The sequence below is a fragment of the Drosophila arizonae genome, chromosome 6 (assembly GCF_054131065.1).
Source record: "Drosophila arizonae isolate 15081-1271.41 chromosome 6, UAZ_ARI_1.0, whole genome shotgun sequence".
Lineage (NCBI taxonomy): Eukaryota > Metazoa > Arthropoda > Insecta > Diptera > Drosophilidae > Drosophila > Drosophila arizonae.
Window position 1 is genome coordinate 960,086 of NC_142926.1, and position 13,215 is coordinate 973,300.

Consider the following 13,215-nt stretch of genomic DNA (forward strand, 5'->3'; position numbering starts at 1 on the left):
AGTTAACTATGTCCATCAACCATTCCTGCTGACTTATTGGCCATTTTTCCTGCATTCGAGAGGCCTCCCTGTTCATTCCATTATATACTTAATTTCTTTATTGTATGGTAATAAAATTAGTGATTGACCATTTTTAAGGTATTTACCATTGAAATTTCCTTATATATAGCTCATTTTTCTGCTGAAATGCCTTCCAAGCATCAGCCGGGATAACATAGCAAAATCTGATAATGTGACGTCACAAAAGAGCTGTTAATATTAAAAGTAACGGAACGCTCGGCCCTCACTTTTAGGTTTTGGTTACTAAAATATACGAAAGCACAATCATTTCGCTTCATGCGCTCGACCGAGATGGTCAAATGTTGAACAAAAGATCTCTTTATGACCAATGTTTCACTTGCTCTCTCTCTCGATGCTTTCTGCTCTCTCAAATCTGCATATGTGCTAACCTTCGAAAAAAAAAGTGTGCAAAACGCTTTACACTACGTGTCCGGTCTATGTGTTCTCTGGTTAGTGGTAGTACTGGAGAAACATCGATGGTGCCAAACATTTTTCAATCAAAAACATCGATGTATCGATGCAACATCGGGGATTTTTTTTTTTTTTTAAATGTATTTAATGTTTATATTCTTAACAAGATTAAGTTATATACAAATATTTATATACATATATTTATATATTTATATGTGTATATATTCGATTGAAATCCATTCCTCATTTCATAAATAGAAAACTTAATAATGAAAATAAAAAAGAAACGAAAACAAATTTAAATAGTAAATAAAAAATATATGTATCACTCCATCAGTCTTAACTGTTAATATCCGTTACCTTTTTTAAAATACTCGTATTTTAAGATCTGCAATTAAATTGTTATTAATATAATTATTTAAAATTAATCTAAGTATGGGAAACTTTACCTTCCAATATTCTAAGAGAGCTCATTTGATCTTTTTTGTTGATGAATACTAGCATGTCAACATTTTTGGATTTTTGCAACCTTCGTTTTTCGATAGTACGAAGTCCAGTTTTGTTGAACATCCTCTCACTCTCAGTAGAGGTTGCTGACACGTATACATAATATTTAGTACTTTTACCTCACAACACGCTTTCTGCCTAACTCAGTTGACTATTGTTAGAGATGTTTAAAAATAGTTCTATTAAACCAGTAAATTTAGTGGAGGTAACATATTTACAAAACATCGAGCATCGAACAAAAAACATCGATATTTCTCATTTTATTGAAACATCGATGTATCGATGTTATATCGATGTTGCGCCACTAACCAGAGAACACATAGACTAGACATCTAGAACAAATTTTTGAAGGGTATACCGAAATCAAAAAAGCGTTTGTCACGCTCATGCAAAGAAAATGTAAGCGCTTCGAGGGTTATTCTGGGGAAGGGTATGAAAGCGTTGATACACATAAAGAATATGATTTCGCGACGGGCAAGAACACACACACTTGTCTCTGGAAACATGTCACTCAAAAGAAAAGAGCTGGGAACGTCGTGAACAATTTTCAATTTCTGTGCGCTGCTGCTATTTGAGAGACCATAGAGAGAGATAGAGTGAGAGAGAGAGAGTAGGACAAATAGCGCATAGCCGTACTTCATATAAGAATAGCATCATTTCGTTTGAGCGCTTGCAGTAGAGGTGGAGAACAATCGATGTCACTATCGAAACTATCGAATTTAGGGCACCATCGAGCTATCGAAATATCGATGGTCAAATAACGCGATGCTTATCGATAGTGTCGTCGATATTTTTTCTTACATCACTGCAATAAATGTTGGCGCTTTATTCATCTTGACCGCAGCAAGTTTAGTTAATCTAAAACTATTATTATATTACATTTTTAAACAAAATGGATCGCTTCCTCCAAGAAGGTAATGCCCATAAGATATTATTAGAATGTATTTTGCAATATTTGTGTTTGATTTAAGGTAAGCGCAGCATTGCCACGGCGCACAGTGGGGCCTCTGTCGGCGCGCCGGCTTCTGATTGCAGCAATGCGAATACTGCAACAATAACGCCCTCACAGGCGAAAAGAAATAAGATTTCTTTTATTTTTAAATCGTAACTTTTGGATCAAATAAACAATATATATATCTTATATTCAATTCAAATATATTTGGCTGTTGGGGTACACTATCGATGGCGCTATCGATACTGTCGATGACACCATCGACAATATCGATGGTTCAAAATAAACAATCACCAAAAATCGAGAGCGTCCAATATCGATGGTGGTGGTGTCATCGACAATATCGATGGTTCAAAATAAACAATCACCAAAAATCGAGAGCGTCCAATATCGATAGTTCTCCACCTCTAGCTTGCAGCACACTGATTTTGTCGTGCAATATTTTTACTGCTTGAGCCTCAAGAGACTGAGCCGAGCAAATACGATTTTTGTTGAGCAAAAAAAGCTGTTTTTAGTGGGAAGATACTTTTAAAAAAACCGAAATTTTGTGAAAAAATCGGAAAAAATTGATGTTTTTTGCTTTGATTTGATTGATATTTAAATATATTTTTAACTACTTATAATCATGGCATCATTTCTTCAACCACCGCAAGCCGTATCTGTGAAGTTTTATAATATATATGTTTTACCTGATGCTTGAAATTGAGTTAAGCATCACAGTATTGATCTGACGAAATATGTTACCCACTTGGGAATTGGCAAAGGAAGCAATGAAAAAGTGGCCAAATTCCTAAATTTCTTATATCCTATCAAACCCTTAGAACACGCTTCTCAACTCAAAACTTTGTCGCGTCTTGAGTAGTTTCCTACTGAATTGGGTGGATGTTCTTATATTGGGGTTCAATACTATCAATGATCTCGAAAAATTTTTATGCATGAGAAGGAATCAACATTTTTTACTATTGTTGTCGGCAACCTTAAACACATAAATTCTTGTACTACACGCTATCATATTATTACCGCTTGGTTCGTTTATTGAAAATTGAATTACTGAAGTATTTGGTTTTAATTTGACTACAATGAAGAAAACTTCATTCTTCATACGAATTATCCATACAAAATACGAAAGTTTCTTCAATAAATAAAAAAGCGGAAATAAAGAAAATTATTCTTTAAAAATCCAGAATTGCCGCTGCCCGCTGTTTTAAAATTTTTCCCGCAATCGGCTTTTCAAAAAAGCCAGATTTGACGGGAAAAAGGCTGATTGTGTAGTCTCCTCAGCGCATATTTTCGGTGTTGAAAAAGTTTGTTCTACATGTCTAGTCTATGTGTTCTCTGGTTAGTGACTACTGTCTTAAAACTCGTGTAACGATTATTCTCTTAATGTTCTCCCATCTCTAACTTTGTTGTGCATTTATACATTTTTTTTATTAATGCTGTCACATATGAATTGACAGTGTATGATGAGAAATTGTTTGCTATTGTGCATTTAGTCGAACAAGGAAACAGTACTATGAATTCTTTAGAGGAACAGCTAAAGCAATTAACGATATTGAATAGAAGGTGCGATGATGCACATATGAAAACCGGAAAAGTCGCAGCTTTAGTTAACAATTTACAACAGAAAGCTGGTGCTGCTCAAAATGCCTCCGCTTTCAGTAAGTCGAGGACGGCACCAACCATACCACCGAAGCCATTCAAAAAGACAGTTGATATGCCTCAGGTGAAAAATAATTACAAAGTTCATAGTGCAAAAAGGAAATATCACTGCACCATTTTACAGGTGCCCCTTAGCAAACTAGTTACGGATGCCCGAGAACCACTTTTTTCACAGCCACTACTTAGTGGATCGAACCTCCTACTCAAGCAGCCCATTTATGCTAGTAAAAGTGTTGATAAAATTGGCAATAGCCGAACAACACTGGATAACCCAGCTATATTGGAACAGCAATTAGAAGCTTTAGCATACCACAAACAACAAATGGAGAAAAAGGGGCTATTGGGTGCGCAGAGTCTACAAATTGCTGAACATACCGAAATCATTCCGAAACTATCCTCCACATCTCTAAGTGGACACTTTTCCAGGCAGAGTGCATCTATTTATAGCAATCTACAACACTCTTCGGAGCGTCTAACTAACGAGTCGAAATCTGTATTCATGCAACCAAATGATTCTTCTTCCAATGTCCAAAATACATTTACACCAAATGGTAAGTTGTATTACGATCTGCATCCCAGAAAGCCCAGTGCAATCAAGGGAGATGCTCCTCGGCTCCATATGGGGCCACCGCTTGTAACAGATATCGGTAGCTGTGTTGAAGATAATTTAAAAATCGAGTACCTACTTTTTACATATCTATTTATTGCTGATAATATATCTCCGAATTGAATGCTTTCTATTTGGACAACCCATTTTTAGATAAGGAATTAGAAGAAGACTTACCGCCGCCTCCTAGTCCAGTTAGCTCATCTTATAGTGAGCTGCGAAGAGCTAGTGACGTCTTTGACAAAGCGGGCGACTCACATGGGAAAAATCCAAATGAACCAATGGCAACATCCATGTCCAGGGTAAACCTTGCCAATCCATATGCTACTCAAAACGTAAATGCTCTCATATCACAGCTTATCAAGAAATAAAGTAAATAATTCCATTTCAGAACTATCAAAATAAGACGTGTGGCGACTATTTTGGCTATGGTGCATTATCCCAGGTTGGAATGTATTATATTAAAATAAAATATATAAAGGGTATATGAATACATACATGGAATCACCATTCCATACAGAATATATACATGTTATAGATAAATACAATTTATTATATATGATCGTTTAAATATGCTTCATATATATACGGATAATTCGTATCCAACGAAATCGAAAGTCGCGAAAAATCAAAGAAAATGCGATCCGCTTGAAAGAAATGGAATAAAAAAAATGAAAAAACTTGCCATTTCGAACTATCGGGATTATACAGTATATATAATTATAGATATAATTATACCCTGAACCCATTGAAAATGGGAAATCAGGGTATAATGGTTTTGTTAAAAGTATGTAACAGGCAGAAGGAAGCGTGGCAGAGCCCATAAAGTATATATATTTTTAATCAGGACGACGAGCTGACGAGCCGTCCGTCCGTATGCTTGAAAGCGTCGATCTCAGAAGATATAAGGGCTAGAGACTTAAACATTTGTTTTCCTAGGTCCGTGTATACCAAGCGCATATCGAGTTTTCTTCAAAAATCGATAACTTGTGCCGTTATTTTGTTATCGATTAAAAACATGATCGAAAACCAGTAACATATATATCTGTTAAACCATTAAAGCTAGAATCTCCAAATTTGTAAGAGACATATTCCAAATATTAGGAACTTTGACAAATTCATTTCTATGTTATAATCCGAATTTTGGATACCTGCTATTTGAAAGCACTAATGGGAAATGACTTTCTTATGCTCTCGCAGAGTTCTTCAACATATGATTCGATATATGAACCCATAAACCCACGTCCAGCTGTCGACATATCGTCGCGTACTGCGAATCGTAATGCATATACTACATATGTAAATCAGCGCATTATGTCAACCAGCAATTGGAATAAACTGGGGTTGGAACAAAGTGCAAGTGGAACAAATACTCCCATATACTGCAACGATGAAGCTAAAGTAGAGGCTAACATTGGATTTTCAAAAATAAATGAAAATGATGAGCACCTGGGTCAATATCATTTGTCAACAATTGATTCGGCTAACGAAGTTGAGAGCTACGGTCGGTATATGTCTAAAAACCTTTGATAATCAGTCTATATGTATCTTCCTAATTCTTTTCATTTGTTACCCATATAGGTCGTTGCTTCAAGTGTAATGAACGTGTGCTCGGCGAAAGTAGTGGATGCACTGCCATGGATCAAATATATCACATTTCATGTTTCACATGCACCGAATGTCAACTTAACCTACAGGGCAAACCATTTTATGCACTAGAAGGACAACCATTTTGCGAATACGACTATTTGCAAACACTTGAGAAGTGTTCAGTTTGCTTAAAGCCAATTTTGGAGAGAATTTTAAGAGCCACGGGCAAACCCTATCATCCACAATGTTTTACTTGCGTTGTCTGTGGAAATAGCTTGGATGGTAAGAATGGTGTGGAGACAAAAATACTAAGTAAAATAGTGACAGATAGGAAAACTAGGTGATACTACCAGAGACAGAGGAGTGTCAGTTGAGCATGTCAAATGTGAAGCACCATATACTATATCCATTTTCAAATCTAAAATCTTTTCGGGACTATACTAACTAGGCCTGTCGAATATTTTTAAAATATTCTATTGATGAAATATCGATGTGATATTTGATATGCAACTTTCAAAATATCGATAAATCAATATTTTTAATCCGTCCCAAAAAAAAAAACAACAAGTAAGAACGTTGCATTCGGGCGGTACCGACTGTGGAATACTCATTCCCACCCCATCAGCAATTGAGTAGCTAAGATTAGCTCTAATACTATAGAAAATGCAGAAGCTTCAAATTTAGATAGTTAAGTTACCAGTATCCTCCTCTATCGGAGGTTAAGCCCCTTTAGGGACGTGGCATATCGACCTCTAATTCTCACATTTTTTAAGGGTTAGCATTCAAACTTTGCAGTTACTGTACCGTTATCTCGTTTTAAGAACTGACCAAAAATGAGGTGTCTGGGACCAGTAGGGGGCGTGGCAAATCGGGAAAAACTGCATTTTCTACAGTATTAGAGCGAAACTTAACTACTAAATTGCTGATGGGATGTGAATCAGAATTCCGCACTCGGTAACGCCCGACTAAAACGATCTTACTTGTTTTCATTACTTTAATCCACAAATTACATTTGGCTGTTTCATTATAAAAATCAGAATAATACATTTTCACCATACTAAATTTGTGTACATTCACAATTGATTTACTTATCACAGGAGTCCCCAACGCAAATATATAAAAAAAATCGCTTATCGCGGCCACTCTGACATCAGGCTAACACACTCGAAAAAAAAATTAACAAGTAAGAAAACTCTAGTCGAGAGTGCTCGACTAGATACTACCCTGAACCCAACAAATAAAAATGCCCATTTAGTATGGCTGAAATTTCAATTTCGATGTATTTAAAAATATAAATAAAATACCAAACTCATTTAATAAAATATAAAAATATTTTGAAACAATTAAAAAAATTAACATCAGTTGCACCGATCGGGATTCGAACCGCGACTTCTCGATCGAGCGTCATGCAGCTAACACACTAGGCCACCACACTCCTGCTAGTGGCGCTGGCAAAACTCAAATAGATTCACTGCTGCAGCGCCATCTACCAAAACTAAACGAAACTAACTGCTGATGTGATTCTAAGAATCTGCTAGAATAACCAAACTATTAAAAATGCACATAAGGTATAGTTAAAATTTCAATTTCGGTGTATTTAAAAATATAAATTAAATAGAAAACTCATTTATGAAAATATAAAAATATTTTGAAACAATTAAAAAAAATTAACCTCAGTTGCATCGATCGGGATTCGAACCGCGGACTTCTCGATCGAGCGTCATGCAGCTAACACACTAGGCCACCCCACTCCTGCTGGTGGCGCTGGCAAAACTCAAATAGATTCACTGTTGCTGCGCCATCTACCAAAACTAAACGAAACTAACAGCTGATGTGATTCAACGAATGTTTTTATTGTAGCTGCTGCACGTGCGTTTGTTAATTGCCAAATATTTGATTATTTTTTATTAATTTTTGACTGAACGGAATTTAATGAAACTTTCAGCATATGATCTACATATTATATTGAATATTTGAGAAATTTAAAAAAAAGAAAAATCATTCACAATTAGCTATAGTGGCATCTGATTTGAACTTGAATGTTTTTACTCGATAAAAACATAACGGGATGATTTATCTAATTTTAAAAGCAAACTCGACGTCCGCGCTGTATATACGGTCATTTTAAAAAAAAATTCAAGTCTCTAGCTCTTATATCTTCGGAAATCGACGCGTTCAAACATACGGACAGACGGACAGACGGACAGACGGACAGACAGACAGACGGACAGGGCCAAATCGACTCAGCTCGTCGCCCTGATCAAGAATATATATACTTTGTGGGGTCTGCCACGCCTCCTTCTGCCTGTTACATACATTTCAACAAAACCATTATACCCTGATTTTTATACCCTGAACCTGTCACATACATTTAACGAAAACTTTCCAATTTTCAGGCTATACAAATAATATCTCTTATTTAATTTCAGGAATGTACGTTGTAATTTTGAAGCATTTAATGATTAAATGTATTTTGTTTTCTATTCGCAGCTATTCCGTTCACAGTAGATGCCACGAATCAAAATTATTGCATTGCAGATTTCCATAAGTAGGTTGGCTCATACTAAAAAAAAAAATATATAATATAATATACTAAATATAAATACATATAATATAATATACTAAAAAAAAAAAAAAAAAAAAAAAAATCATTTCAGGAAATTTGCTCCTCGTTGCTGTGTTTGTCAGGAGCCAATCATGCCGGAGCCCGGACAAGAAGAAACCGTAAGGGTCGTTGCCCTTGATCGAAGTTTTCATCTAGAATGCTATAAATGCGAGGTGAGTATTTCAGAAAATGTATACATACATATAGTAAGCGATAACGTTCACATTACACACTTTTATGAGAAACGAATGTATAAGGTCGTTCACCAATTAATTTTGTATCATGATAACAGCTGATCTTATTTTATCGCAGCCAACTTGGCGCTTTACCGCTTTACCGTTATACATATTAATAGTTGATATAGTAAAACTTATTTGTAAACAATTTTGTTGGATAGTGCGAAATAGTTTTCATTTGGTGCCCTATCGAAGATGGAAGATCAAAAGCAACATTTTCAGCATGTTTACAATTGAATGGGCAAAAATGCAGTTCAAGCATGGCGAAAATAATGCGATGTGTACGGAGAAGATGTATTGACCGAACGCCAATGCAAAAATTGGTTTGAAAAATTTCGTTCCGGCAATTTCAATTTAGTATGCACCACGTCCTAGATGTGGACAAAATAAAGTCGTTGGTCGATGAAAATTATCGAATAAAAACTCGAGAGATTGCAGGAAACGCGACTGTTCACAAGCACATGAAACGTCTAGGATTAATTTCAAAGAAATTTGCATCGTCGCATTAACAACTGCGATTCGCTTATTAGACGTCAAAGAAATGATTCATTTTTAAAGCGCATTGTTACCGGCGACGAAAAGTGGGTTGTTTACAATAATGTAAAGCGCCAGAGATCATGGTCTAATAAAAAGGATGAACCAGATCAAACCACTTCAAAGCCTTCACTTCACAAAAAAAAAAAGGTTATGTTGTCCGTTTGGTGGGATTTCAAAGAATTGTTCAATAGAAAAGGTGTACACAAGGATAATGCGAGACCCCATACAAGTTTGATAACTCGCCAAAAGCACCTTCGGACTACTTATTCCGATCTCTGCAGAATTTTTTGGATGGTAGAACCTTCACTTCAAATCAGGACGTCAAATATCACTTGAACAAGATGGCGAAAGGTATTAGATAAAAATGGAGTAAACATATATTCATAAAATGTATTATAAAATAAAAACAAGTAAGAAAGCTCTAGTCGAGACTGCTCGACTACGAGATCCCCTGAACCCTTCGAGCAATAGCTATTTCAATCACTTTTCGCGTATTTCTGCTTACACAAAAAACACGCACACACACAAACACATACACACACAAGTACCCACGCGTAAAACCACACATGGGTTGCAGTGTGCGCTTACTATGAGAACTTACTTGTTTAATAACTTTTTTGTGGACATACGATCTTTTAGATCGTAATTATAAAAATAATATGCGTGCACTTGCCAAAGCACAAGTCTCTAGTATTTGAAATACGCCTTTTTACAAAGGTGAGGATGAGGGGGTTGATTTAAGGGTGGGGGGTAAATTTCAACAAAAATCGAAATTGTATAAAATGCATATAAATATATGTACATTCAGAATACACATTCAAAAATTTTAGATTCTAGCTGTTAAAGTGTAGGAAATATAATTAAATAACTTATTTTCGAAAAAAAAAAAAAACAGAATGAGTTATGTTAAGAAATTATTTGTTGAATAATTTTATTTCTAGACGTACAATCTTAATGAAACTTTCAGAACATAATCATAATGTTCAAATGTATGTACATTTCAAAGCATTAGTCTCTAGTACTTGAAATACGCCTTTTACAAAAGTGAGGGTAAGAGGGTGGATATAGGTGTGGGGGGTAAATTTTAACAAAACCCGAAATTGTATAAAAAGCATATCACTATACATTTAATTTTGAGACTGTAGCTTCAAAGATGTGGGAAATATAATTTTATAACTGATTTTCGATAAGGGTTTTTATCGATAAAAAAAAGATCGGGATGAGTTATCGATTTTTAATGATAAACTTGATATCCGCTCTGTATATACGGACATTTAAAAAATTTTTTCAAGTCTTTAGCTCTTATATCTTCTGAAATCGACGCGTACATACATACGGACAGACGGACGGACAGACAGACGAACAGGGCCAAAAAGACCTGATCAAGAATATATATACTTTGTGGGGTCTGCTACACCTCCTTCTGCCTGTTACATACTTTTAACAAAACCATTATACCCTGATTTCCCATTTTTAATGGGTTCAGGGTATAAAAAAAAAAAACTTTCTGGGTCGCACATATCTTCAGAGATCACCGCGTTTAAACATACGGACAGACGGACGGAGTCTAAATCGACTCAGCTCGTCGCCCTGATCAAGAATATATAAAAGAATTGTGTGGTCTGTCACACCTCTGCCTCTTACATATATTTCAACAAGACCATTATACCCTGATTTCCCATTTTCGATGGGTTCAGGGTATACAAATAATTTGTTCATAAAAAATTGTAAATAAAAGTTTATCCTTTTTTTTCAATTTGACGTAAAAAATTTACTTACGTGTGTTTTCCCCTCTCTTCTTGGTGGTTTTTTTGTGCCTCAATTTTTAAATGCATAATTCTTATTTGCGGTCCCTGCTATTAATTATTAAAGACGATAAGAATGGGGTTTCTCTTTTTAATTTTTTGTTGATTTATAATTATTTATTTATTTAATATATTTTCTTGCAGGACTGCTCCCTCTTATTGTCATCAGAAGCCGATGGTCGCGGCTGCTATCCCTTAGATGATCATGTGCTGTGCAAAAGCTGTAACGCTCGAAGGGTTCAAGTTTTGACAAATCGTATGACCTCAGATCTCTAATCAGATATCGAATAACACTCCGAAATATTGTGCTATGAAATACATCAGCAAATGTATTCAATTAAGTTTTAACTTAAAGCTGATATCAAACTCTAATCTCTATTTATACTATTCGATAGCTTCATTCCATAATTTATAAAAGTAAAACACATATGCAATTAATAATGTTGCAGTCGTCACTCGATCAAGGTCCAAAAACAGTAATGTATATAGTCTGTGTGCAGATGATGATCTATGGGCTTATATATATACATATCTGCCATATTTTGGCCGATTTGACGAAAGACTCTGAATTACATTTTCTCTGGCACCTTACATAATATAGTATTTCCAAGTCGCCGCGACCCTCTAACTCCAACAAAGACAAATGGGCGGTCAGCGATACGCAAAGCCAATGTACTTTAACCGTTATGTGAACCAGTATGAAAACGAGCATTAGTGAAAGGTATGATAAAAGTTCATTAGAATGAGAAAATCCATATTATCGGCTTTTTATAGGCAAATACATAGCTCCTTCCTTAAAAATATGAAATGTTTGTAATTACAAATATATAAGTATACATCTTTTGATAAAAAAATAATTACTGATTTCCGCGACGCCCGTGGTCTTAGGTATATAATTATTAGTCGCCTTATAACATTCAACATTATTTCACTTACATATGAAAATACAGATTTTCCTAGATATGACTAGGATAGATTTAACACGTTGTTCCGATTAAGATTATTATATATGGGTCTTATATAAACATATTCCAATTTTTATAAACTCAAGCAACAAATAATCCACATTCCCATTTCAGAGCATATAAATAAATGAAACATTTATAATTGTATAATAAAAATGGGTGTTTTCTTGTTGGGTTTTTATTGTTACTTTGACGGAAACTGCTCTAGATCGCAGTGCCCGACTTAGCTTATAGCAGATAAACATTGATTTTAACTTTAGCTGCCCGCCGGGAAATAAATTATTGATTTGGGAAATAAATTATTGATTTTCAATGAAGTGCTCATATTTTCACCTGTATTTAGGCTCTCTGCTATTTAAAATAGGTTTTCTTTTAAATTTTGGAAATTGAGGTATGACATCCCGACGAAGAGACGGACAGTTAGACGAGCTTAGCTCGACTCAACTTGTCGTTCCTGATCAAGAACATTTGTATACAATTAGTATCTTTGTCACGCCTGTTGCTTTTTATTTTCATATAAGTGATATTTCTTAAATACTCATTTGAAGTCGTTCGCGGTTTAGAATCATACTCAACTGGAAGACAGTACTTCCGATAAAACTCCATATCGTAAATATATACATACATCGAATTAATGTTAAATACTATAGTTTTTTCATAAAAGAATTATCATCGATAATAAGTTATTATTATGTGTGTGTCAGTGTAACTGTGTGTGTGTGTGTATCATGTTTTTAAAAAGCTCATCACTTTGCCTAAAGGAAGAAAAAGCTTATTTGCCGGTCATGCGTCCAAATGCTGTGGAGACTTTCTCTCTAAGCTTTTTGCTGAAATTGAAATAGCCCTAGTCCGTGAGAGAGCGCAAGTGCAAAAACAAGAAGGAGAATAACATACTGAGAATGAGAATAAGTGGCGACCTGCGATACAGAAATGTGAAGCACATATAAATATGCATTCCTCTATAGCAGCTACTCCTGAATCTGCTGCTTTCCATTAGAGGCCATCAGTATTGAATTCGCTTTGCTATCCAACGGACGTTAAAGACAACAATACGTAGTATATATATACGTACTTATATTATATATATATATATATATATATATATATATATATATATATATATATATATATATATATATATATATATATATATATATATATATATATATATATATAGGTATAGACATACATATATGCACATGCATACCTACACAGTCGCGTGTCGCCTATCGCCTGTCGCCTAGTTCCGTTGGGCATGTACAAAGTTATATGTACATATGT

General features: G+C 35.0%; 1 protein-coding gene and 1 long non-coding RNA gene across 4 annotated transcripts; one reads left to right on the forward strand and one right to left on the reverse strand.

Moving 5' to 3' along the window:
* Nucleotides 1-609: 609 nt before the first annotated feature.
* On the reverse strand, nucleotides 610-3,231 carry LOC149268312 (uncharacterized). Its single transcript, XR_016270766.1, has 3 exons — nucleotides 921-3,231; nucleotides 832-859; nucleotides 610-733 (listed from the first exon to the last, which is right to left on the reverse strand). It is a non-coding gene; the product is annotated as an uncharacterized LOC149268312 (long non-coding RNA).
* Nucleotides 3,232-3,295: 64 nt separating this feature from the next.
* On the forward strand, nucleotides 3,296-11,341 carry Zyx (lipoma-preferred partner zyxin). 3 transcript variants are annotated; one of them, XR_016270761.1, is made up of 10 exons: nucleotides 3,296-3,653; nucleotides 3,714-4,140; nucleotides 4,350-4,531; nucleotides 4,588-4,641; nucleotides 5,397-5,700; nucleotides 5,778-6,068; nucleotides 8,277-8,334; nucleotides 8,444-8,564; nucleotides 8,789-9,515; nucleotides 11,114-11,341. XR_016270761.1 is itself a non-coding variant. In XM_089472562.1 (9 exons), exons 1-9 carry the CDS (start codon nucleotides 3,444-3,446, stop codon nucleotides 11,243-11,245), a joined length of 1,779 nt encoding a protein of 592 aa, XP_089328688.1. In that variant the 5' UTR covers nucleotides 3,296-3,443; the 3' UTR covers nucleotides 11,246-11,341. The 3 variants fall into 3 exon arrangements, 2 of the variants coding, with proteins under 2 accessions (XP_089328688.1, XP_089328689.1); XM_089472562.1 differs by lacking the exon at nucleotides 8,789-9,515; XM_089472563.1 differs by lacking the exons at nucleotides 8,277-8,334; nucleotides 8,444-8,564; nucleotides 8,789-9,515; nucleotides 11,114-11,341 and adding an exon at nucleotides 6,884-8,270.
* Nucleotides 11,342-13,215: the final 1,874 nt, after the last annotated feature.